Below are 22,849 nucleotides of genomic sequence, written 5' to 3'. Positions count from 1 at the left end.
TGTGCAAGATTTTGGCGCTTCCAGAGCTCTTCCCTTTTGGCAGGAAAAAGTAGCGTAGGACTGAATATGAATTTAAATGCAGATGGTCTAGCATTGTTTCAGGCAGTATAATGCCCCCCCTCCGATTTTATCCTCCTCCGTTGGCAGGCTGTGAACTTGGGGTGTTTCCAAGGCAGAGGATGCAGGCTGAGCAGGATGGTAATCTGGGGAGGTCAAACTTGATTTCACACTACAGTGGTGCCCCGCAAGACGAATGCCTCGCAAGACGAAAAACCCGCTAGACGAAAGGGTTTTCCGTTTTTCGATGCGCTTCGCAAGACGAATTTCCCTATGGGCTTGCTTCGCAAGACGAAAACGTCTTGCGAGTCTTGCAGTTTTTTCGCTCCCCCCCCTTTTCTAAGCCGCTAAGCCGCTAATAGCCTTTTAGCCGCTAAGCCTTTAATAGCCGCTAAACCGCTAATAGCGCTAATCCGCTAATAGGGTTGCTTCGCAAGATGAAAAACCGCTAGACGAAGAGACTCATGGAACGGATTATTTTCGTCTTGCAAGGCACCACTGTAATGTATAACCTCATCTCGTCCCCTGCCCTCCGGTGTGCATTGTGACATCATGTCTCCCTCCCACCAATAGCGTGGTGGGTGGAAGGGGCAACAGAATGGTGTGATGTCATCATGACCCGTGGGAAGGTTGACCAGGAAATTATGGCGGCAGAGCTGGGAGTGGAGCCACCATTTACTGTAACTTCTAAGCTGGGCCCTGGAAACGTATTGAAAAGATTGTTCCTATATAATGCGCAGAGGAAGCTGTAAATATGAGAAAAGGGTTTTTTTGGATCAACTAATGCGAAGCAAACTCACTCCCGCACTTGCACTAACGTTGCTGTGTTTGTGATTCTACTATGCACTTCGAGACACAAAACCTTCGTCCGAGAGATCACACTCCCCTCAGTCGCCAGGGCTGGGAAGAACTTGCTGATCTAGGTGGCAGATTTCCTGCAAACAGGGGGGGGAGGTGGGAGGGGAGGGGAGGGATCGACAGGGACCATAAAGTGCTTCCTGGGAGATTCTGTGCTTTTTGAAAATGAGATGTTCAATTGGAGCATGGGTGCACCAATCGACATAGGCAAAGCTCAGCTCTTGAGCGGCTGCAAGACGCTCCACCTTGAATTGTCAGCCAACAGGCAAAAGATGGCATGAATCATCCCTTCCGAAAGATGCAAGAGCAGGATGTGATATGTATGTAACATGTAAAGGGCACCGTGCTGTGCAATGTAACTTGTGTGGCTATTTCTTTGGACTGAAACTGCAACTGTAATGCAGGTATCTTTGCATTGGTAATGGATGCTCAGGCTTGCTTTCTAAATGGCCAGAGTCCTGTCAAGGAGCAGCTGTGTGTTAAGACCGTTTCCCACTCTGCCGAGAAGGCTCTTCTGGTCTGGATACAGGACTTCCGTCTTCTGGTATAATGTACTTAAAACATTGCCAGGCTCCAAAGTAAAAAAAAAAACAAAACGAAAAAGCCCCTCTTGGCATATCTCCTTCACATTTTTTTAGGAAAGCAGCTCTAGAATGTTTTACACATTGCAACTAGAATGTACAATTGCAAACAAGGAAATAAAAACAAAAACCTGATTTAAACTGCATGGCACATTTCTCAGCCACCAAAGCCTGGCATGCAATCACAGAGAAGCTATAATCTGTGTACAGATCCACCTGGCATTTTCATAACTCCAGATGATGACTTTAAAATAAAACAAACAAACAAATAAGAGGGGATGTCTTGTTTGTATGAGAACCGGCAGTCATAGTGGCTTTGTTATTCCAAGGGAACTCTGGGTCGTGCCATTAAAAAGCTCGCCTACCTTTTAGCTGATGTGTATTTCCTGTTTGTTTAATGACAAGCGAAGGCCGTCAAAATGGCAGACGGGAGTCACTTCCGGTACTTTCTCAAGGTTGCACCACAGAAGTGCTGGAAGTGGGGTCAGTGCGATCCCTTGTGCTGTCTATCGGAACAAAGCACATTCGGGCATCCGTTCTGGTAAGGGGTTGTAGGGCTCAGAGAGGGTTGAAGGCCCAGGAGATAACAATGAGACCTACCTTCACAGAGTTGTCTGGATGGGAGACCAGCTGTTCAGAGGACAAGGAAGATACAGCAGCTGAAAACATGGGCAAACCCAATCACTGGCTCTAATTGGAGGGGGTGGGTACGATGGGCAAACTCTTGACTCTTCGGGGCCAAAGAGGACATGATGGCGGATGTGTGAGAGCAGCCATCTTGTATCTTTGGGAGGGAGGGACCACATCCCCAGGGAACAAACCCCTCTCCGGCCTCTATTCATACCCTCCTTGAGTATGTTTGTCTGGCTGAAAGTATAATAATAATAATAATAATAATAATAATAATAATAATAATAAATATTATTTATACCCCGCCCATCTGTCTGGGCTTCCCCAGCCACTCTGGGCAGCTTCCAACAAAATATTAAAATACAGCAATGCATCAAACATTAAAAGCTTCCCGAAACAGGGCTGCCTTCAGATGTCTTCTAAAGTCTGGTAGTTGCTGTTCTCTTTGACATCTGGTGGGATGTCCACAGGGTGGGTGCCACTACCAAGAAGGCCCTCTGCCTGGTTCCCTGTAACTTGGCTTCTCGCAGTGAGGGAACTGCCAGAAGGCCCTCGGCACTGGACCTCGGTGTCCGGACAGAACGATGGGGGTGGAGACGCTCCTTCAGATATACTGGTACTATGATAATGCCTGGATATAGGATAGAGAAGGTTGTGTGGGTGTAATAGAAGCTAGCCTACTGTATGTACAAAGGTGATGTTTGCATTCATTGCCCTGCCCACCTTTGCCTCTGGCTCCACCCAACACAGTCTGCAGTCAGTGCTGAAAAAGGTTCTCCAATGTTCTTGCATCTCCTCCTGTCCAGCAGAAGATACCTGGCAGGGCATCGTTTCGCCCAAGAGGCTACACCCTCATGGTGACCAGCAGCCAATGAACTGCTGCAGCGGAATGGGAGTATGGAAAGATGGCGTCATGGCTGGGGTTCTTGCTACCAGTCATGTGGACTCTTGCTACCACCAGCAGCCACATTCCTCATGTTCTCTAGTCGGGCTTCAGAAAGAGGAAGAAAATTATACATGGATCTTTATAGCCCACTGTATCCAATGTTCAAGGGAACTGACGCGGCACAAAAATATTCTAAAAACCCAACACAGTGCCCAAATATGTCTAAAACCAAACCCTGCAAAAAAGCATCTAGCTGAAAAGAAAACCCTGAACTTGCACTTCCAAAATATAATAAGATGCATTTGCATTGCTTAAGTGAGTGTAAAAGGGAGACTACATTTCCGCACCTATCAAAGAAATTTCTTCCAGAGCCTTGCAACAACTATTAATGCCTTGCAGTGCAATCATAGAATGTAGAATTGGAAGGGACCCTGAGGATCATCTAGTCCAGCCCCCTGCAATGCAAGAATATGCAGCTGTCCTATATGGGGATCAAACCTGCAACCTTGGCGTTATCGGCACCGTGCTCTAGCCAACTGAGCTATCCACTCAGAAGTAAGTCCAATGTAGTCCAATGGAATTTACTCTCAGGTTAACAGTTCGTTTCCAGGCCCAGCTGAAGGTGCTTAAATGACTCAGGCCCCAAATACTTGAAAGACCGCCTCCTTCCTCACAGACCTTCTCCACCCTCAGAAGCTCAGGGGGTTCTGGCCTGGGAGAGGGTATCTCCTAAGTGGTCCTAAGAATGCCCTCCCCATAAAGATGCATCTGACACCTTCATTATACAGGTGTAAATAAAGGTGAAGGTAAAGGACCCCTGGATGGTTAAGTCCAGTCAAAGGCGACTGTGGGGTTGCAGCACTATACAGGTGTATAATGAAGGTGTCAGATCTCTAAGATTCAGGCAGATGGCTAGGACATCTCAGAAGGGCCCTTGCACAAATGCACATGTGTGCAACGGTAGTGTGCTGGTCCCATGGGCTACCTGAGAGGAGGAGGGGGAGTTTGAGGAGTTTGGATTTGATACCCCGCTTTATCACTACCCGAAGGAGTCTCAAAGCGGCTAACATTCTCCTTTCCCTTCCTCCCCCACAACAAACACTCTGTGAGGTGAGTGGGGCTGAGAGACTTCAAAGAAGTGTGACTGGCCCAAGGTCACCCAGCAGCTGCATGTGGAGGAGCGGGGAAGCGAACCCGGTTCCCCAGATTACGAGACGACCGCTCTTAACCACGCGAGATCCAAGTCCGGTCGAGGTCCAAGTCTGGTCAGTGGTCAGAAGTGCAACGTGGAGGCAGTCTGTAGTAGCTGAAGCTGGGTGCAGGGCAGGGAGTCAGGTGAAGTCAGGAACAGGCTTGCAAGCAGGGAGCCAGGGCGGGTCAGGAGCTCAGGCAGGAAAGCAGGACAGGGTTCAGGCAGGAACTAGCAACCAACAATGTTGTTCCCACAACCTGGGACTGGGGCTGGCCAGCTTTTATCTGCCCCGAGGCATAGGGCGACCCCGATCCTCCACTGACTCGCCTCTCCTGGCCTGGAGGCAAGCACTCCTCCTGCGGGAACTTCGTTCCCTCCACCTCTCTGCCTCTGCAGCTCAGGAGAGGCTGGAGGGTTACCGGACCCAGAGGCAACCTCAGTTTCCCCTGACGGAGCTGAGAGTGGAGCACCTGCAGGCAATGGGTCCTCCATCCCCTCAGGAACCAGAGCAGACTCAGCTGATGCCTGCACCTGAGGATCCAGCACAGGTGAGGACCCTTCAGGCTCATGCGCCAGCCCCGGCTCAGCTGGTTCTGGAGGCGGGGAATCCTGTGCAGGCTGGGATCCCTCAGGTTCAGCATCCGAGTCCGAATCCCTGGCCATCCATCACAGGTAGAGGCCTGGCTGGAAGGCTTAAAGCCCACCATGGGAGAGGGTTTGAATAAAAGGAAATACAAATGGGCCCCGCCCCATAGCTTGACCAATCAAGGCTAAGAGCAGCTAGGTGGAGTCATAGATCTAATAAATAAATAAATATGTAGACTTTCACAGGCTGGCCAGCTTCCGTTTTGACTTGAAATGTTCGTTTTGGGCTTCTCAGAAGTACATAAAGCCAAGAAGCAGGCAGGAGGAGGAGCGGCCTGCAATGGCACCCACCTCAGAGGGGCAGGAACTGTGCTCCGTCTGAAAGAAATAAAAGCAAAAAAAGCACTGGCTACAGCCCAGAGGTTGGTTTGAAGGTCATTTATCACTAGCCCTGAACAAATAACCATGCAGTCTCAATGGGAAAATGATGTCTCAGTGAGAAAATCCGATTGACTGAATTGTTTCATTCCAGGAATGCATCAAAGCCACACACTAGACTTGCCAACTGCTGCTGCTTCTAGTAGCACATGCGGGAGTCATGCGCCCATCATGCTCGAGTTAGCCATGCTCGTGGCACTGATGTGAAATTTCACATTTCCGCCAATTCTGGACTCCAAGTCGGGGGAAACGCTGCAAGAAATGTTGCTAGGGGGGGGGGAAACTTCACCGAAATTATCTGCAGGTCACATGGCGAGATTTAATTCAGGAGGGCGTACCATTACCGATGTGTGAAAGGCCCAGTTAAATGAATAGCTGGTTCTTCACCTGTCAGAAGTATGTGCCTGAGATTTAGGTGTTCCAGTTTCAGTTTGAAATAGCTAATATGGGTGAGGTTCTGAGGCACTTGAAGAGGGGAAGTTCTGGCCTGGAACGGTGTGTAGTGCTGGACCTTCTGCATTCACTAGTGCAGAATTTTTGGAGGAACAAATTACCTCAAGTGTGATTTGCTTTGATTCGTCACTCCTCAAAAGATCTGAACTGCTAGTCCTGGGTTCAAAGTCACAGGAACGTTAGCCTCAAGACGCTTCCCTCAGGATAGAAAATCTGCCACCTGTGCCACTTATATACTTATTTTCCCCCATAAAATTTATATATTGCTTGATTGTAGAAAATCTCAAAGCAGTCACTGTAGAGGGGGCTAAGTTACAACAAGTCATTGAGCTGTTGGGCTGTATATCTTCCTTGTGGGGTCTACAACCCCTCAAGACCCCTCAAGTGAGTTTTGATGGTTTCGGAAGGTGTGAAATAGAGAGATTCCGATTGGGTGGTATTCAGGTAAGCTTTACTCAGAGTAGACCCCATTGAAATCAATGGACCTAACTTTGTCATGTTCATTCATTTTGATGGGTCTACTCTGAACAATACCATCCATTAAATATGAATCAAACTGGATTCCCCCACCATCCCTACAGGCAGTCCCATTTTCGACACCGAAGGTAGCTTGAAAGTTATTATTATTAAATGCATTTATATCCTGCTTTTCTCCCAAACTCGGGTCCAAGGTGGCTTACAACATTTAAAAACTTTGTTATAAAATTCAGAATAATAAAACAAACCAGTTAAATAACAAATAGTAATAAATTAATTGATAAATTAATAAATTAATAAATTAATAAATTAATAAATTAATAAATTAAGTATTTGTTAATAAATTTGTTAATAAATTAACAAATAGTTAAAATACATTGAAACACATTTCGAACCAGCATTACTGTTTGCCCTGGGAATAGTATAGTGCTCAGCTTTGACTATGCCTTAGTTTTCTGAAAAAGAAGGTTTTAGCCTGTTGGTGGAAGGATAACTCCCAATGATATGGACGTATGATCATCTATTCTTCAGGCTGATTTATAACATAGTTTACGTTTCTAATACATTCACCAGATTCTAAAGAGAAGAATGCTTTAAATAAGGTAGACACCTAAATATGGCTGACCTGTTTCGGGAAGCTTTTAATGATTGAGATTTCGTTGTGCTTCTTTATATTCCGTTGGAAGCTGCCCAGAGTGGCTGGGGTACAAGAAATGAATTAAAAATAATAAAAAAGGTTTGCAAACAGCCTCTCTCCTGGTCCCTGGTGGCAAGCATGAATCAGTTCTGGGTGATGAGATGCAGAAGGGTCTCTCTGTAGAAGAGACTAGAATTCATTCCCTGCTTTTTCCTGTACAGTACCGGTATTTTAAATAGGCTAACGATGCTTCATCCGTTCTAGTATATACTAATGCCAGCTCCAAACTTTCCATACATGTCCTTATGTAGCAAGACCCACTAGGGCACAAGCAAGGAAACCTGGCAGACTCTGAGGTATGCCCATTGGGTTTTTTATTTTAAAAAGTGGGTGAAAATACCAGTGAGAACATGGGGTGCTGACTGACTATTGGGAGGCGAGGAGGAAAACTGCAGGGATATGATGGAGTGGGTGGAACTCTGGTTGGGGAAAAGAAACAGGTAATGACTCAGCAACACTTTGTTGCAGTTCCTTCTTTCACATTAACAATGTTTGTCTCTGAGAGAAGGCTGGCTTTTATTTAATTAGGAAAAACACACACATATAGACTGCTTAATCCACATGATCCAGAAGCTGTCTGCGGACAAATGCTGGCTCCCTCGGCCTATAGAGCGAGATGAGCGCCACAACCCCAGAGTCGTCCGTGACTGGATGTAACCGTCAGGGGTACCTTTACCTTTACGAACTAGTAACAACAACAACAACAACAGCTGCCCATGCCCATGCCATCTGAACACTTTTGCTCTCTTACTGTTTCTTCTTGGGCGATCACTCACAGCCAAGTAAGATTGTCTTCCATAAACACGATTTTAACAATGAGTCTGTAAGTGACTGTGGAGGCCAATTCTGGATCCACACGACATTGGTTTTCAGGCGGGAGTTGATCACGCTGTGGATTTGCCAAGCGTGCCTTCCTCTTAGCACGTTTCTCCCTTGCGTCCTGAGTTCAAGTGTCTTCAAAGCCCATGTAACCTTTGGTTGGTGTTTATACTACTTTTTTTTTAAGATTTGCCTTGAGAAAGTCTTTAAACCTCTTTTATCTCTGATAGGACGGTATCCAGCTGAGAGTAAAAAATTTCTTTAACCTCTTCATCGGCATCCAGTGTTGGTGCGTAAGCACTTATAATAGTTCTTACTGGTACTACATTAACTCTACAACCAGGAATATAGGCTGGATCCAGTTATTTCAAGAGCTGCTTATCAGTTCAAGAGGTTAGATTCCTCGCTTCTGTCTGCCTTGGGCTCTATATTTTCCTCCAAGAAGCTGAAAAGAATACAATACCGCTCTTGTGAGCTCGCCATTAAGGGATTGTCTCTCCTGAACCACATGACTTGATAGGGTTCGGTCTTGTAAGGCCACTTGTTTTTCTGTGAAACTGCCATGTTAAACTTGCTTCGCTAAGGTACTTAATTGCTAAATGGCTGGAGCTTCTCCCCAGTCGCTCGGTCTGTTTGTACAGTGCACAGGCGTTTGCTCTGTACCAAACCTCCCTCCCTAGCACGATGATGTTTGAGGATGTCCTCCGGGAGGTGGATGGCTTTGGGAGATACCAGATCCTGGTCTTCTTGATGCTTTGCATTCCCAGACTGATGATCCCCATGCACTTCCTGCTCCACAATTTCATCTCTGCCTCTCCATCTCACCACTGTGCGCTTCCAGCTTTTTCTGGCACTTCCAATCTCAGCCAGGATGAGGTCTTCTCCGTTGGCCTCCCAAGAGAGCCTGACGGGACACTGAGCCCCTGCAAGATGTTTTCTAGGCCACAGCTTCAGTTGCTGGCAAATTCTTCCTGGGAGCTGGACAACGCCTCATCAATCCTGAGCTGCCAGCATGGCTGGGTCTACGATTCCTCACAATATGCATCAACCACGGCCACTGAGGTAAGCTTTTGATGTACTTCTATTGCAATGAAAGGATCCGGGTGAGAAAGAGGACGAGCCCCTGTGATGTAGCCTGGAATAGCATTAGCTTTTTTTAGCTGCTGCATCACACTGTTGACTTGTGTTAAGCTTGTGGTTTACTAAGACCCCCTTTTCACATGTCAGCCAGGTGTCCTCCATTTTAAATTTGTGCAGCCAGTAAAACCTGACATTTTGTTAGCTTGGGCCCTGTTCTCCAATCTGTTAAGGTCATCTTGAATCCTGATTCTGCCATCTGCAGCATTAGCCACCCCTCCCAGTTTGGTGCCATCTGCAAATTGGATGAGCACCCCCCCCCAATTTGTTTTGTCATCCAAGTTGTTTATCATCCAAGTTGTCATCCAAGTTGTTTATGAGGGACCATTAGAGAGCACTGTTTGGGCTTGGTTGGCTTCTCATGCAAACTACTCCAGCTGAAATCCCCTCTTCTGCCCAGCTATTCCTGTTTTGAATCTGGGTCACCTTAATTACAATCCATGATACTTCCTTCCAGTGGGATCTGGTGTGTGAGAAGAAAGGCATGAACCAGGCAATTGCTACCTTTTTCTTCATTGGTGTTACTTTGGGGTCTGTACTTTTTGGCTACTTGTCTGACAGGTGAGTAGAGTTTACTTTTGGTCTTTGGTGCATGGGAGACAGACTTCTGGCGTGTGGGATCGACTGTGGTTCTTTTTTATTATTATTATCTCGAAGTCCACCAACAGCAGCCAGGTGGTTTGTTGGGGTGGGTCAGGGTAAAAAGCAGCATAATTATTGGAATCGAGGAATATGTTGCCTCTGGGCACATGCTCAATCCAATATTTTGTTTTCAGTATCAGCCCTGAAGGACCACAGACCTTTCCCACACAAAAATCAACTTCTGGTTTTCACTCAAAGCTTTCTTCAACTTGGAGCCTAACTTAGATGTGTGGGGTTTTTGCCCGGGGGTGTGTGGAGATTATTTATTGTTGCTATTCTTAAACAAATGAGGATATTTGCTGATCTGCTGCAAGTGCTCTGAGAGCTGCCAGTACATCTCTGATCCACTTTTTGCCCATCTCTGCCTCACCTGTCTCACTGCCAAGTCTTAGGTAGATAAATCTTTAATTACAAAGACGTATATGAATTTTCAAACTGTACAACCTTGGGCAACTACTTCCCTCCTCACCCCACCTCCTGAAACAAACAACCTTTTCCTATCGACCCTCCACGGGAATAATCCTAAACCCACCTCAATTGGAAGAAAACTTGGTGGGCACTGGGATGTATAGCGGGGAAGACATCATGGTGCCCCTGAGTGCTGTTCAGAACTCTACTTCTTTTGATGCAATCAGCCCGTGAACACCTCTGCCATACCTCTAAATAAAATACTGTCTCTTTGCAGATCTATTTCCCACTCAGTTTCTTCCCCCTCCTAATTCATTTCCTACGCCAATCCCACTCAAAATTGACATTTCCTTCACTTAATCCCATTTCTTCCATTACAAACATGCTAGCAACTCAGGTTGGCTCCTCCAAAAGAAAGGTTTCCCCTGGTTGTCTCACCTCACGGAGTTAAGCCAGATCTCTCCTTTCATTTTTCCCCCGAAGTTTGTGCCCAGGGCTATGTTAATGAGCTCTCTCAGTGGGTCGGGGGATGTCCCTTCCCAGGCTGGCTCCAGATACTACCACAATCGCTGGACCAAGGCATGACGCCAGTCCACCTTTCCACCAAGAAGGACCGACTCTGAGAAAGCAAAGTGCCATTTTGAAAAAAAAAATATGAATGAGAATGCCTCTGCCCTTGCTCCATGAAGAAAGAAGACTGTGATCTTCCAGCGTAATCTGTGGAGTCAGGCCAGGAGTGGAACTCTGGAAAACTCATTTGCACACTTTCGCTGGTCCTGGATGGAGCCTTAGAAGCCCTTGGTTAGGTCCTGACCATCGTATTAAAGGGAGACAGGAGGGGGCGGACAGGAAGTAGAAATCAATGCATGTTGGAGATATATATATATTACTGTGCTAAAAATCAATGCACATTGATTGTTGCTGCAGTTCAGTGCGCAGCGTGCACTGAATAAAAGAGCTAAAGCTGACTAGAGGCCATTAATAACGCTATTTTTTCCAGAGGTGCAGGAACTCTCCATGAACGCCTCCCTCATTCTCTTGTAATTCCAATGGCGCCCACTTGAGAGGCGCCGGAACTGAATTCTAGTAGTAGCGTAGCGTGGGGGGTGCAGGGGGGGCCGGCCGCACCGGGCGCAACATCTGGGGGGTAGGGTTAGGGGGCGCAAATCCACGGGTTAGGGGGCGCAAATTACTTGCCTTGCCCCGGGTGCTGACAACCCACGCTACGCCACTGAATTCTAGTGAGTTCTGGCTGAGGAAAAAGCCCCAGTACCATCTCCTATTTCTTCAGAGAATTGAAAGTGGTGTTAATGGCTGCTAGCCATGATCATTTGATCCTGCAGCCAGGATTAAAGTGTAGAAACGATCTGAGAGGACTCCTGTGCTCAGAGCCTGTTTGTGGGATGAGCCCTGTGGGCAACAGGAGTGGGTAAGATAGGCCTCGGACAAGACTCTTCTTATGTAATCATGTACAAAGGAGGCATTGAGGCACCCTCCTCTCGCCATCATCTTTATCTAGGGGTTTTGTAGGTTTTTTGTACTATTTCGAAAAGCTCAAATCCTCTCTATCAAGAAACAGCAGCGGGACCAACATGAAAAAGGTAACAAAAACTGCGGCATGCATGACATTGTACATTTGTCTTCCAGCGATAGTTGTTCCCGCTCTTCCCCCAAAGAATCCTGGGAAATGTAGTTTGTTAAGGGTGCCGAGAGGGTTGTTAGGATCCCTCTTCCCCTCACAGAGATATAATTCCCAGAGTCCCTGGGGAGAGGGATTGGTTCTGAAGCCACTCTAGGAATATGTTGTAGCGGCCTCTGCTTCAGAGTATCTGATGAAGTGTGTATACGCACGAAAGCGCATACCTAGAAAGCTTATACTTAGTTGGTCTTTAAGGTGCTACTGGAGTTATTTTTTAAAAAATGGGGGGCGGGGAGATTCTTTTGAAGACTTTCTTAAGACAAAAAGACTTGATTCTCTTAAGGGAGTTATTTTTGGATCATCTTTCAATTATTATTTTTTTGTATTTCATCTTGATATTTTTTATGACTTTTTTAACAAAGTTTACTAGCTACGGCAAACTGGGGGAAATCTTCCTGGTTCTTTGTGAGATAAACCATTTCTTTCTTTCTTTCTTTCTTTCTTTCTTTCTTTCTTTCTTTCTTTCTTTCTTTCTTTCTTTCTTCACTTGTCCAAATATATACAAAAATTAATACCCATATTTCTATAATATTCTGAAATACACATATAATATTCTGAAATATAATATTCTGAAATATACATAGTCTAAAAAAGAACAGAGGCAGCAAAAATATATATATATTACAAATTTAAAAAGAAATAAAGGAAGAAAGGAAAAGCGAAGAAAGGAAAAAGAGAGAAAAGAATAAAGAAAGATGAAGAGACTTCCAGTTCTCTGTCCTGCAGCAAAACATAGTATTGACTCATTAACACCCAACCATTATATCTTCTATAAACCAGTATTTTTTCAATCTTCAAATCCAAATATTACAAGTTCATTTTCTCTTTCATGCAAAAAGTCCACAAGAAGTTTCCAGTCTTGAATAAATGTCAGTATTGATTTTTCTCTAACTGGACACGTCAACTTTGCCATCTCTGGCAAGTCCAATAGTTTTATCAGCCATTCCTTTATAGTAGGTCGGGCTGTAGCTTTCCATCTTTGTGCATATAACAATCTCGCAACTGTAATCATATATTGGAGTGCTTTTAATGAAGTCTCTCTCCACACACACACACACAAATATTGTGTCATATGGAAACTGCCATTTTGGATGACTTGCGATGCGCTCATTTATCCACAAGAAGTCACTGTTAGCTTGTATTGAGAAGGATGGAGCGAGTGAGATATTAATGCTCAAAAGACAGCAAGGAAGCACTGGCTTCTTTTGCCCCTTATGTTCTCAACACATATAAGGAAATCCCTCTAGCAAATGATGGCCCTAGTCATTTCTCCCCCTGTCTTTCTGGGTGGGGGGTGAGCTCATTTCAAGAAGGGGAGGTAAGCAAGAAGGGGAAGCACTCGTGCCACTTCCACCGAAACACAAAGGTATCCATGGGCCTAGGAAGGATGTCAACCCCTGTGCTAGACGAAGGCAAGCTTAGGTGCTGTGAATGACATTGGAGAGATGTGCAGGCTGTGGCCTTACCTGGCAAGGCAATTCTTCTGGCATTCTGACTGGAACGGAAAAAGGTGCTGCTGGTCTACTTTTGGCTTCCTAGGTTTGGCCGGAGGCGGATGCTTCTGCTGTCTTTCCTTTCCACGATGTTCTTTGGGGCCCTGGCTGCGTTTTCAGAGTCTTACCTGATGTTCATCATCATGAGGTCGCTCTGTGGCATGGGACTCACAGGCGTGTCCATCATCTCCTTGATATTAGGTGAGAGGTTCCGAGATGAGAGGTGATTTCTTTCCATTTCAGGCCGGATGCCTCCGCATGTTGACACTGCAGATGGGAATAGTGATCGTGGGCACCCTCTTTCTCTCTGGCCCCATCTAAACCTTATGTTTAAAGCAAGTACCACGGCATTTGAAACAGCCGTAGCTTCTCCTACAGAATCCTGGGAAATGTAGCTTTTGCTGAGAGTTGCTAGGAAAGCCCTGTTCCCCTCACAGAGCTAGAGTTCCCTCTGGAGAGGGATCAATGGTCAAACCACTCTTAGAAAGGTTGCTTTATGGCTGTCTTCCTTTTGCGAAGATTACAGTGGATGCTCGGGTTGCGAACGTGATCCGTGCGGGAGGCACGTTCGCAACCCACAGCATTTGCAACCTGTGACCTGCGCATTTGCACATGCGCGGGCTGTGATTCGGCGCTTCTGTGCATGCGCAAAGTGCGATTTAGCGCTTCTGCCCATGTGCAAGCGCCGAAACCTGGAAGTAACCCGTTCCAGTACTTCTGGGTTTGGTGTGGTGCACAACCCGAAATCACGCAGCCCAAAGCGTCTGTAACCCGAGGTATGACTGTACTAGCTGCAGCAAACTTCTGTCCCCACCCTCTGCAATCTGTTGCATCTGATCAGGATAGCATCCCGTGGGTGGCAATTTCCTCCATGGATTCGAAATATGGAAGGGTCTTTGATCATAGGGAGGGAGAAGGGTGGCAATTTCCTCCATGGATTCGAAATATGGAAGGGTCTTTGATCATAGGGAGGGAGTAGGGTGGCTTTGCCCCTCTTGCCCCACCCTAATGTTGAGCAGGGAGTGCAGTTTTGGCTGCTGAGTCGTTGCAGCTAGAGTTTATGGGGTTGACCGTGATTGTGTTGAAGGTGAACTGAGTCCAAACGTTGAGAGCTGCTGCTGTATATTAACTTCCAGCTGTAGAATGGACTGACGTCAAGCATCGCACCTTCTGCGGCACCATCAGCGGCATTTCCTGGTCTCTTGGGTACATGCTCTTGGCGCTTGTGGCCTACCTGATTCGGACGTGGCGTTGGCTCCTGTTGGCTGTCACCTCTCCCTGCCTCCTCAGCATCGTCATTTGGTGGTGAGTGACTGTGGAACTCCTCTGTTATGTATCCAGTGGTCTGGGTTTGCCTGAGCTTGAGTCTGGACTAAGGATTCAGAGCTCCTGTGTTCTGATTCGATACATGATGTCCAGTCACAGAACATTCAGGATTTGGGCCTCTGCCATTGGCCCTTGAACTCTTAGTCGTGATTTGCAGCTTGGAAGTTTAGGCAGCCAATCATGTTGGGAGTGGGAGTGGCCCAGGCTTTCAGGAATGTATATAAGCAGTTGTTTTGCCCCTGTTTCTTAGTTATGTAGTTCAATTAAGGTTCTTGCTGTTATCACTGCATCTTGCCTCATGGGAACCCACCTACACTTCATCCTCCAAACCCTAATATTCACCAAGGACTTTGAAAGGTTTCCTGCACACCCAACCACATCTTGTCAGCTATGCCCTTTCTTCAACTTCCCTAGGTTCTTCTTTCTTGTACTCTTTACCTCTTCTTCCTGGTAACTTTGAGAACCAAAGTGTCAATGCCACTCATCCTATCTTGCCTTGACTGCTCGCAGGAGCTCACAGGGGCAGGAGTGTGTGCATAGAGATGATGTTTTCCTCATCTGCAGCAATCCCAGATGCAGCAACCCCACTTGATCTACAAAACACCTTGTTTGTCCCTTGCCAGGTGGCTCCCAGAATCTGCCCGGTGGCTCTTGACAAAGAAGGAGGTGGAGGCAGCGCATGGCTATCTTTCCAGATGTGCCAAAGTCAATGGCAAGAAAGAGTTTGACTCCAAGATAACTCCAGACGTGAGTGCAAGGGGTCTTGCAGCACCTCAGGTGCAGTGATGAACCTCTAGAAAACAACCACAACGAGTAAGACCCGCAACAAAATGATGTGGTGTGGAGGGTTCCTGCTCAGGGTTCCAACAAGCCAGCCAATCTAGTACTCTGTTATCTCTCTTTTCCTATCTTCCATGCTTGCCCTCCAATAGGTGGCTCAGTGGTAGAGCACTTGCCTACCATGCAACAAGGCTCCAGGTTCAATCCCCGACCTCTCCAGGTCAGGCTGAGACCCTGGAGAGCTGAAGCCTGCTTGTGTAGGCGATGCTAGTCAATTTGTATATATTTATACACAGTATTTATAGCCCACTCTTCATTGAGTGTTTCCAGTCCTAGAGCTGGGAACCAAGCCATAAAAACAAAGAGCGAAAAGCGACACACCAAATTACAAAATCGTATAAACAGGTTCAACCAACAACAACTTGACCCTTCCACCACCTAGGTGGATCAATGACCTGACTCAGCGTAAGGAGTCTTCCTAAGCTCCCACAGCTAGCCTTCTGTACCCGTCAAATGCTCAAAACTCCGTAATATGGCTCAGTTTGGGATCCCTCCCTCCTTCCAAATTTATTTTTCATGCTTCTGTAGGCTTTGGGGGTTCTCTGAAGCATGCTGACAATCTCCCTCGTGTGCACAGATGGTACCATCTTGGCTACATAATCATAGAATCATAGAATTGTAGAGTTGGAAGGGACCCAAAGGGTCTAGTCCAACCCCCTGTCTCCATCCTAGGAGAATGAGTTCCTGTCTGATGTCATGATGGGATCTAGCCTTTGCAAAACAGCACTGAGGGGTATTTTCCCTCTTCCTTTGCGGTGAATGTAGGTCCTGCGGAGGACACTGACCATAGAGGAGTCAAGGACCTATTTCTACTGGCACCTGGTGAAGACTCCCAAGCTGAGGAAGACCACCTTGTGTTCTGTCGTCGTATGGTATGAATGAAAACTGATGACTGTGCTTATTTCCCAACTTTGAAAGAGATGGAGCCAGTTTTCTTTCTTGGAAGGCGTTGCAGTTAATTGTGGTGGGAATTAAGCTGCAGAGTAACATTATCTGAAGACAGGCTTTCCTATGTTGGGTTTTTTTTTGGAAGTCAGATTAGATGTTTATTGTCTTCCTTGGGCGAATGTGCAATATTTTACATCAAAGGAGGAATGCAAACCATCGTATTGCTGTGCTTTCTCCGGTGTCAACATATATTTTCCAAATGCTAGTTTGCGGTGATTTATGAAACTCCCACCACAAATGGAGCACGGTTCCTTCAGATGTCATCTCGCTTTGTAACGCTACCTCAACTGGGAATGAGTAATTCCAAATGACTGTTGACATAGTTGGTGGCTGTGTGCAATCCTGACTCTCTGGAACTTTACATCCCCAATGGAACTGGTCTTTCCCCTGCACACACAAACACAAACACACACACATACCTGAGCAGTGAGCCTGGAGAAACTAACAAGTTTTGGACTGGAGTTTATTGCGTGCATTTTCCACTGTTTGCAATTCCATTTCATTTGCGTAGCCCAGGTAGTATTACCCTCAAACAACATCAATTCCAGCCCTTCCCCTCCCCATAAAGTCGCATAAATCTGATAAATTAGGGGAAATTGGGCTCCAAACTGCTGCACTCACCTTATTTGTTTTGGTGTTTGGGGGCATTGCCCAAAGCAATAACCCAGCACTAGACAGGATTGCTCTCTCTACACACCAACTGATGTGTAGTGAGAGCAGTCCTGCTTAGCAATGGACAGATGCACAAGGGAACTCTGTGTACTTGAGCCCAGCACTAATCAGGGTCTCTCCCTCTCCTCTGCACTCACACATTGACTGATGCGAGGGAGAGCGACCCTGCTGAGTCCTGCAGGGAGTTCGTTCACACACTCAAACTGAGCAAGATTTGGACTGGTGGGCAGGACACCCGTCAATCACGTGATGCCGTAAAGGCATCCCGCGATTGCCCATCCACCTGTCAACTTTGGCTTGCAAGGGCTGATCCTGATATTCCTAGCTGCTGAACCTAAGTCGTCTCTGTTTTCCTTGCAGGTTTGGTGTAGCGTTCACCTATTACGGCATCAGTCTAAACATCAGCGGCTTCAGCTTGGATCCGTACGTGACACATTTTATCTTTGGGGCCATTGAGATCCCTGCCAAAGTCAGTGTGTATGTTGTCTTGGACCGCATCGGCCGCAGGCATTGTCAGGCATGGACTCTGATTGGAACGGGAGGCATGATTGCTCTGAATGCAGCCATCCCTGCAGGTGAGAGGCTCATCTGGCTGGTTCTGCAGCATCACTGAGCATCCTCCTAGTCATTACATGAGCTGCAGCAGCATCACTTGCCTCCCGGGGCTCCTTCAGAAGACGTTGAGGAGCCATCCTTGATTTCTTTGCACAAAGATTATGCGGAGGTTGTACTCTTTTTTTGCACATTCATCCCGGTTTAACACTGAGATCCAGCGCCGAGGGCCTTCTGGCGGTTCCCTCACTGCGAGAAGTGAGGATACAGGGAACCAGGCAGAGGGCCTTCTTGGTAGTGGCACTCGCCCTGTGGAACGCCCTCCCACCAAATGTCAAGGAAATAAGCAACTATCCTACCAGGCAGAGGGCCTTCTCAATAGTGGCTCCCGCCCTGTGGAATACCCTCCCACCAGATGTCAAGGAAATAAGCAACTATCCTACTTTTAAAAGACATCTGAAGGCAGCCCTGTTTAGGGAAGTTTTTAATATTTAATGCTGTCTCGTGTTTTTGATATTCGATTGGGAGCCACCCAGAGTGGCTGGGGAAACCCAGCCAGATGGGCAGGATACAAATAATAAATAATAATAATAATAATTAGTCTTCCCATTGATTTATCCTTATCCTACACCTTGCAGTACATTTCCCTAGCTACGAAAAGTATTTTTTATATTTAAAGGTGGATCTGTTGCCAGAGCATCAGAGTGTTGCATAAACCTACATTTCCAGAATGCCCTTAAATCTTCACGCCTCCTGTTTCTTCCTCCCTCAGAGCATGGGCATCTCCGGTCGGCGGTGGCCATTTTGGGCAAGGGTTTCTCCGAAGCCTCTTTCACCACCGTCTTCCTCTACACAGCTGAACTTTTCCCAACGGTGGTCAGGTAAGTGGCTTGGGCTCCAATCAGACCCACTGGGGGTGGTGGTTGTTGCTTTTTACAAACTTATTGATATCCAGTGACTTCCCTTCTTCTCTTTCCATGGTTCATTTTCTATCTCTCCCATTCCTGCATTTCTAATACTATAACCATTCAAGTCAGTGTTGCATTTTTACACCATTCAAACATTAATTACGCTGTGTTGAATTTATCTTAATGCTGCCAGCATTTTCAGTTGTGTACAATTATTTTCCACATATTCAATAAATGTTTTCCGCTTCTCTTTAAGTATATGTTCTTCTTGCTCCCTTATTCCACGTGTTAAATCTGCAAGTTCTGCATATTCTAACATCTTAAGTTGCCAATCCTCTTTTTCTGGGACCTCGCTCATTTTCCATTTTGGGGCTAACGAAACTCGGGCTGCTGTTTTTGCATACATAAATAGGCTTTTCTGACACCTAGAAATTTCTCTCAGGGCTATTTCCAAGAAAAAGGACTCTGGTCTTTTGGGGAAAGTAATTTTAAACATTTTTTTAACTCATTATAAATCATTCCCCAATATTCTTTTACCTTTTCACATGTCCACCACATATGAAAAAGGTCCCCTCCCTTTCTTTACATTTCCAACACATATCTGATTGTACTTTATACATCTTAGCCAACCTGCTTGGAGTTAGGTACCATCTATGAATCATTCCATAGTTTCAGTGTGTAACATGCAGTAAATTTCAAATCACTTTTCCAGAGTTTCTCCCAGTGGTTTAAATCTATAATGTGTCCTATATCCATTGTCCAGTGTGTCATTGAAGCTTTGACTAGCTCGTCTCTCCCCCCCCCCCATTCTAATAGAAGATTATACATTCTGGACAAAGATTTATCCTTTTTTGTAATAGTTCTTTTTCAAATTGTGAGCTTTGGTCCAAAAACCCTTCTTTTTTTTGTCTAACTTGAACATATCATGTACCTGATGATGATGTAATCTGTAACTTGGCTCCTTAAGTTTTCCATAGGTTTCAGTCTGGATTCACTCCCTGTAAATTCCAGCAAATCCCTGTATGCCACCCATTGTCTATCCATATTAACTCTCTTAATTGAAATTGCTTCAGTAGGGAATAACCATAAGGGTGTTTTTCTTTCTAGCAAATTTTTATATTTATCCCAAACTCTGTTCATAAAACTCTTATAAATTTTAGCTTCCCCATACCAAAGACATGCATGCCAGCCAAATTTAAAATCATGGCCTTCCAGGTCTGAAATATTTGCATTATCCAATACAATCCATTCTTTTAACCAACACAAACAAGCTGCCTCATTATACAGTTGCAGATCTGGCAGGGCAAAGCCTCATTTCCCTTTTATATCTATCAAAATTTTATGTTTAAATCTAGGCTTTCCTTCCTACCAGATAAATTTAGAAATACCCACCTTCCACATAAAGCAAAATCTTTGGGGATTTATTCTGAGGCTACATTTCCCAAATCTTCTTCAAAAGAACCAAATACAGACCCATGCTTGATTTGTGCTGGAATCCAAGGCTGTTACTAAAGGAGAAGCAAGATCTGTTGGGGTGTGAATGCTGTCAGCCCCTCCATCTTAGGCTCAGGTTGTACATATGTGCAAATAAAGCCATATATCCTAAGGACATCACAGTCTCCACTGACCGTCATTCCAAGGAAACCAAACTCTGGAAAAGTGCCTGGAACCCCTTGAACCTCTCACTGCTCAGAGACTGGGATGGCGTGTAACAGTTTGATGGATTTATCTCCAATCGAAATTGTTTTGCGTTACCTTTGCAGGCAGAGTGGTGTTGGCTGCTGTTCATTCATAGCACGGTTGGCCAGCTCCATAGCTCCTCTGATCATGCTGCTAGATGACACCTGGAGATACCTTCCTCCCTTGATATTCAGTGTGGTGGCACTGGTGTCTGGGATGGTGGCCTTTCTGCTAACAGAGACAACCAACATCCAGTTGCCAGAGACTATCGAAGATGTGGAAGATGGGAGGTGAGTGACGTAGACACACAAGGCACATCACTTGAATAAAGCTTTCTACTTCAAAGAGGGAAGCAGTCAGATACCAGCAGGTTTCTCCCCCCCCCCCCAACTGGTTCCTCCAGACTGTCAACATTTTGAGGGAGGGATTCCGATGCATGTCAAATATTTAGACTTGCACCATGATTAAAGTCCTTTGCCATTTTAGCATAACAAGTTAACTTCAAAACAATGGCAGTGGACTTTTTGGAAAGTAATGTACTGGAAAAGGTGGGATGAGAGAAAGGTTAATGGGAATACATATAAACACTGTAGAAGCAAGTCAGGGTGGATGCTCATTGTTGCAGACAAACAAATCAGAACAAATACTCAACATAGGTTGGACTATAACATGCAAGGAAGCTTAGTGCAAGCGAAGCAGGGTGAACGCTCAGTGATCAGGCCATTTGGAGGAAACCCTAAGTGTAGATCTAGGCTGCATCTATGCCGTATACTTAAAGGGCATTTCCTCGCTCAAAGAATCCTGGGAACTGTAGTTTATGGTCGTGTGGCGCTGTGGATTAAACCCACAGAACGTTGCTGATCAGAAAGTTGGTGGTTCGAATCCCCACAACGGGGTGAGCTCCCGTTGCTTGGTCCCTGCTCCTACCAACCTAGCAGTTCGAAAGCAGGTCAAAGTGCAAGTAGATAAATAGGTACCGCTCCAGCAGGAAGGTAAACGGTGTTTCCGTGCACTGCTCTGGTTCGCCAGAAGCGGCTTAGTCATGCTGGCCACATGACCCGGAAGCTGTACGCCGGCTCCCTCGGCCAATAAAGCGAGATGAGCGCCGCAACCCCAGAATCAGCCATGACTGGACCAGGGGTCCCTTTACTTTACCTTTAAATTAGAGCTGTGTGCAAGATAAACTACAGCTCCCAGTATCCCAGCTCCCGTATCTGAAGAAGTGTGCAAGCACACGAAAGCTTATACCAAGAACAAACTTAGTTGGTCTCTAAGGTGCTACTGGACATTTTTTTTTAAAAAAACTTTTATATACAGTGGTACCTCGGGTTACACATGCTTCAGGTTACATACGCTTCAGGTTACATATGCTTCAGGTTACAGACTCCGCTAACCCAGAAATAGTACCTCAGGTTAAGAACTTTGCTTCAGGATGAGAACAGAAATCGTGCTCTGGCAGTGCGGCAGCAGCAGGAGGCCCCATTAGCTAAAGTGGTGCTTCAGGTTAAGAACAGTTTCAGGTTAAGAACGGACCTCTGGAAAGAATTAAGGACTTAACTCAAGGTACCACTGTATTTCGACTGCATCAGACCAACACGGCTACCTACCTGAATACAGCTCCCAGGATTCTTGGGGGGGGGGGCAGGGGGACTGTTCTTTAAATGCATGGTATTCATGCAGCCCAAGTACATTTCTGAAGGCAATTCAAAGTACTGGTGCTCACCATTAAAAACTCCCCCCCACCCCGGAACCAAACCTGGTATCTTGAAGAATGCTTTTCCTTCTACTAACCTGTATTAAGGTCATTTTGAGAGTCTCTCTGCCAGGTGCTCCTTCATCCAAGGCAAGACAGGGGGTGACAAGAGAGAGGGTCTTCTTGACTGCAGAGCCTCATTTGTGAAAAATATTTCCCCAGAAAGGTTTGCCTGGTGTGAACATTCCTATCTGGAGATATATAGCCTCTGGATAGCCATGAGGGGACAGGTGATGGAGTCGTTCAGGTGCAAAGGGAGGTGGGAGGAAGGAGCTTGGCAGGCAGAGTGAGCAGGGGCAGCAGCCCCTAGCCATTAATATGTCCGTAAGGTATTTCCTAATCAGAATACCTAATTCGCATTTGATGTTGAATATTCAGATATCCCCTCTGCCATAAGTGAGCAAGCACGACAAATCTGTGCGGGAGGCTAAAGAGACAGAGGCGTACTTGTGAGATCTTAGTGGCTTCAGACCTCAGGGACCAGAGCTGAGCTTTATCCCATCATCTCTCTCGCTTGTCTTCAGAAACAAAAAGGCATTGGGAACCCAAGTACACGGACAAGGCATGGATGGAGCAATCCCTCTTGGGTTGATGAGTCAAACTGGCACAGATGCTCCCCTCTCTCAGCAACAGGAAGCCAGCAGTGAGTGCAACGGGAAACAACACTGTAATCAGACGTTGCTGGCCAACGGAATGGACGCTGCTGGATGCTCGGAAAAAGTCTGATATAATGGGAACTGGGTGCTAATTGGAGCTGAAAGCCAATAAGAGGATAACACTGTCGTGAAGTTAAATGCCACCGTATGGCATTTTAGTTTGTTTTCAGCTTTCAGAGAGGGCCGAATCTGATACACTTACCCTATTTGCCGACATGTGTGATGAAATAAAGTGTTTGGGATATATTGTGCCTGCTAGACAGGTGTGATTGTGTGTGTGTTTGTGAACAGGAATAGGGTAAAAGCCCCAATAAATTTAGAAGCACTGACTCCCAAGTCTTCCTCCTCATTTGCTGCCCTTTTCGCTATGCTTGGACTCCACGATAACTTACGAGATTTGTAGGTTTACCTCTTTTGGGAGCTTTGGCTGTTTTTCGTGGTCCAGATAGATGTAAATATTAT

At 46.0% G+C, this 22,849-nt stretch overlaps 1 protein-coding gene and 1 long non-coding RNA gene across 3 annotated transcripts in view; one reads left to right on the top strand and one right to left on the bottom strand.

Annotated features, from left to right (window-relative positions):
- LOC310703018 overlaps positions 1-22,849 on the bottom strand; it is a 429,179-nt gene that overhangs the window by 405,929 nt on the left and 401 nt on the right. The gene's annotated exons all lie outside the window — the stretch shown is intronic.
- Positions 8,018-22,645, top strand: LOC310702611 (solute carrier family 22 member 7-like). 2 transcript variants are annotated; one of them, XM_083494462.1, is made up of 10 exons: positions 8,018-8,735; positions 9,268-9,371; positions 13,099-13,253; positions 14,189-14,357; positions 15,002-15,125; positions 15,984-16,090; positions 17,199-17,413; positions 18,163-18,271; positions 20,062-20,268; positions 22,110-22,239. In XM_083494462.1, the coding sequence occupies exons 1-10, from the start codon at positions 8,358-8,360 to the stop codon at positions 22,129-22,131; spliced, it is 1,590 nt and encodes a 529-aa protein (XP_083350588.1). In that variant the 5' UTR covers positions 8,018-8,357; the 3' UTR covers positions 22,132-22,239. The 2 variants fall into 2 exon arrangements, with proteins under 2 accessions (XP_083350588.1, XP_083350587.1); XM_083494461.1 differs by lacking the exon at positions 22,110-22,239 and adding an exon at positions 22,256-22,645 and having other exon boundaries at positions 8,030-8,735.

This window comes from Podarcis liolepis (genome assembly GCF_965112155.1).
Source record: "Podarcis liolepis genome assembly, chromosome: 3".
Taxonomy (NCBI): Eukaryota; Metazoa; Chordata; class Lepidosauria; order Squamata; family Lacertidae; genus Podarcis; species Podarcis liolepis.
Note: the sequence above shows the minus strand (reverse complement) of the source record. Positions and strands in the feature narration are given on the sequence as shown.

Bases quoted from the DNA above. Each gene is read 5' to 3' on its own strand.
- LOC310702611 (XM_083494461.1), top strand. From the start codon at position 8,358: ATGATGTTTGAGGATGTCCTCCGGGAGGTGGATGGCTTTGGGAGATAC. The intron at 15,126-15,983 runs GTGAGTGCAAGG...CGGTGAATGTAG, and splicing joins ACTCCAAGATAACTCCAGAC to GTCCTGCGGAGGACACTGAC. The intron at 16,091-17,198 runs GTATGAATGAAA...TTTTCCTTGCAG, and splicing joins TTGTGTTCTGTCGTCGTATG to GTTTGGTGTAGCGTTCACCT.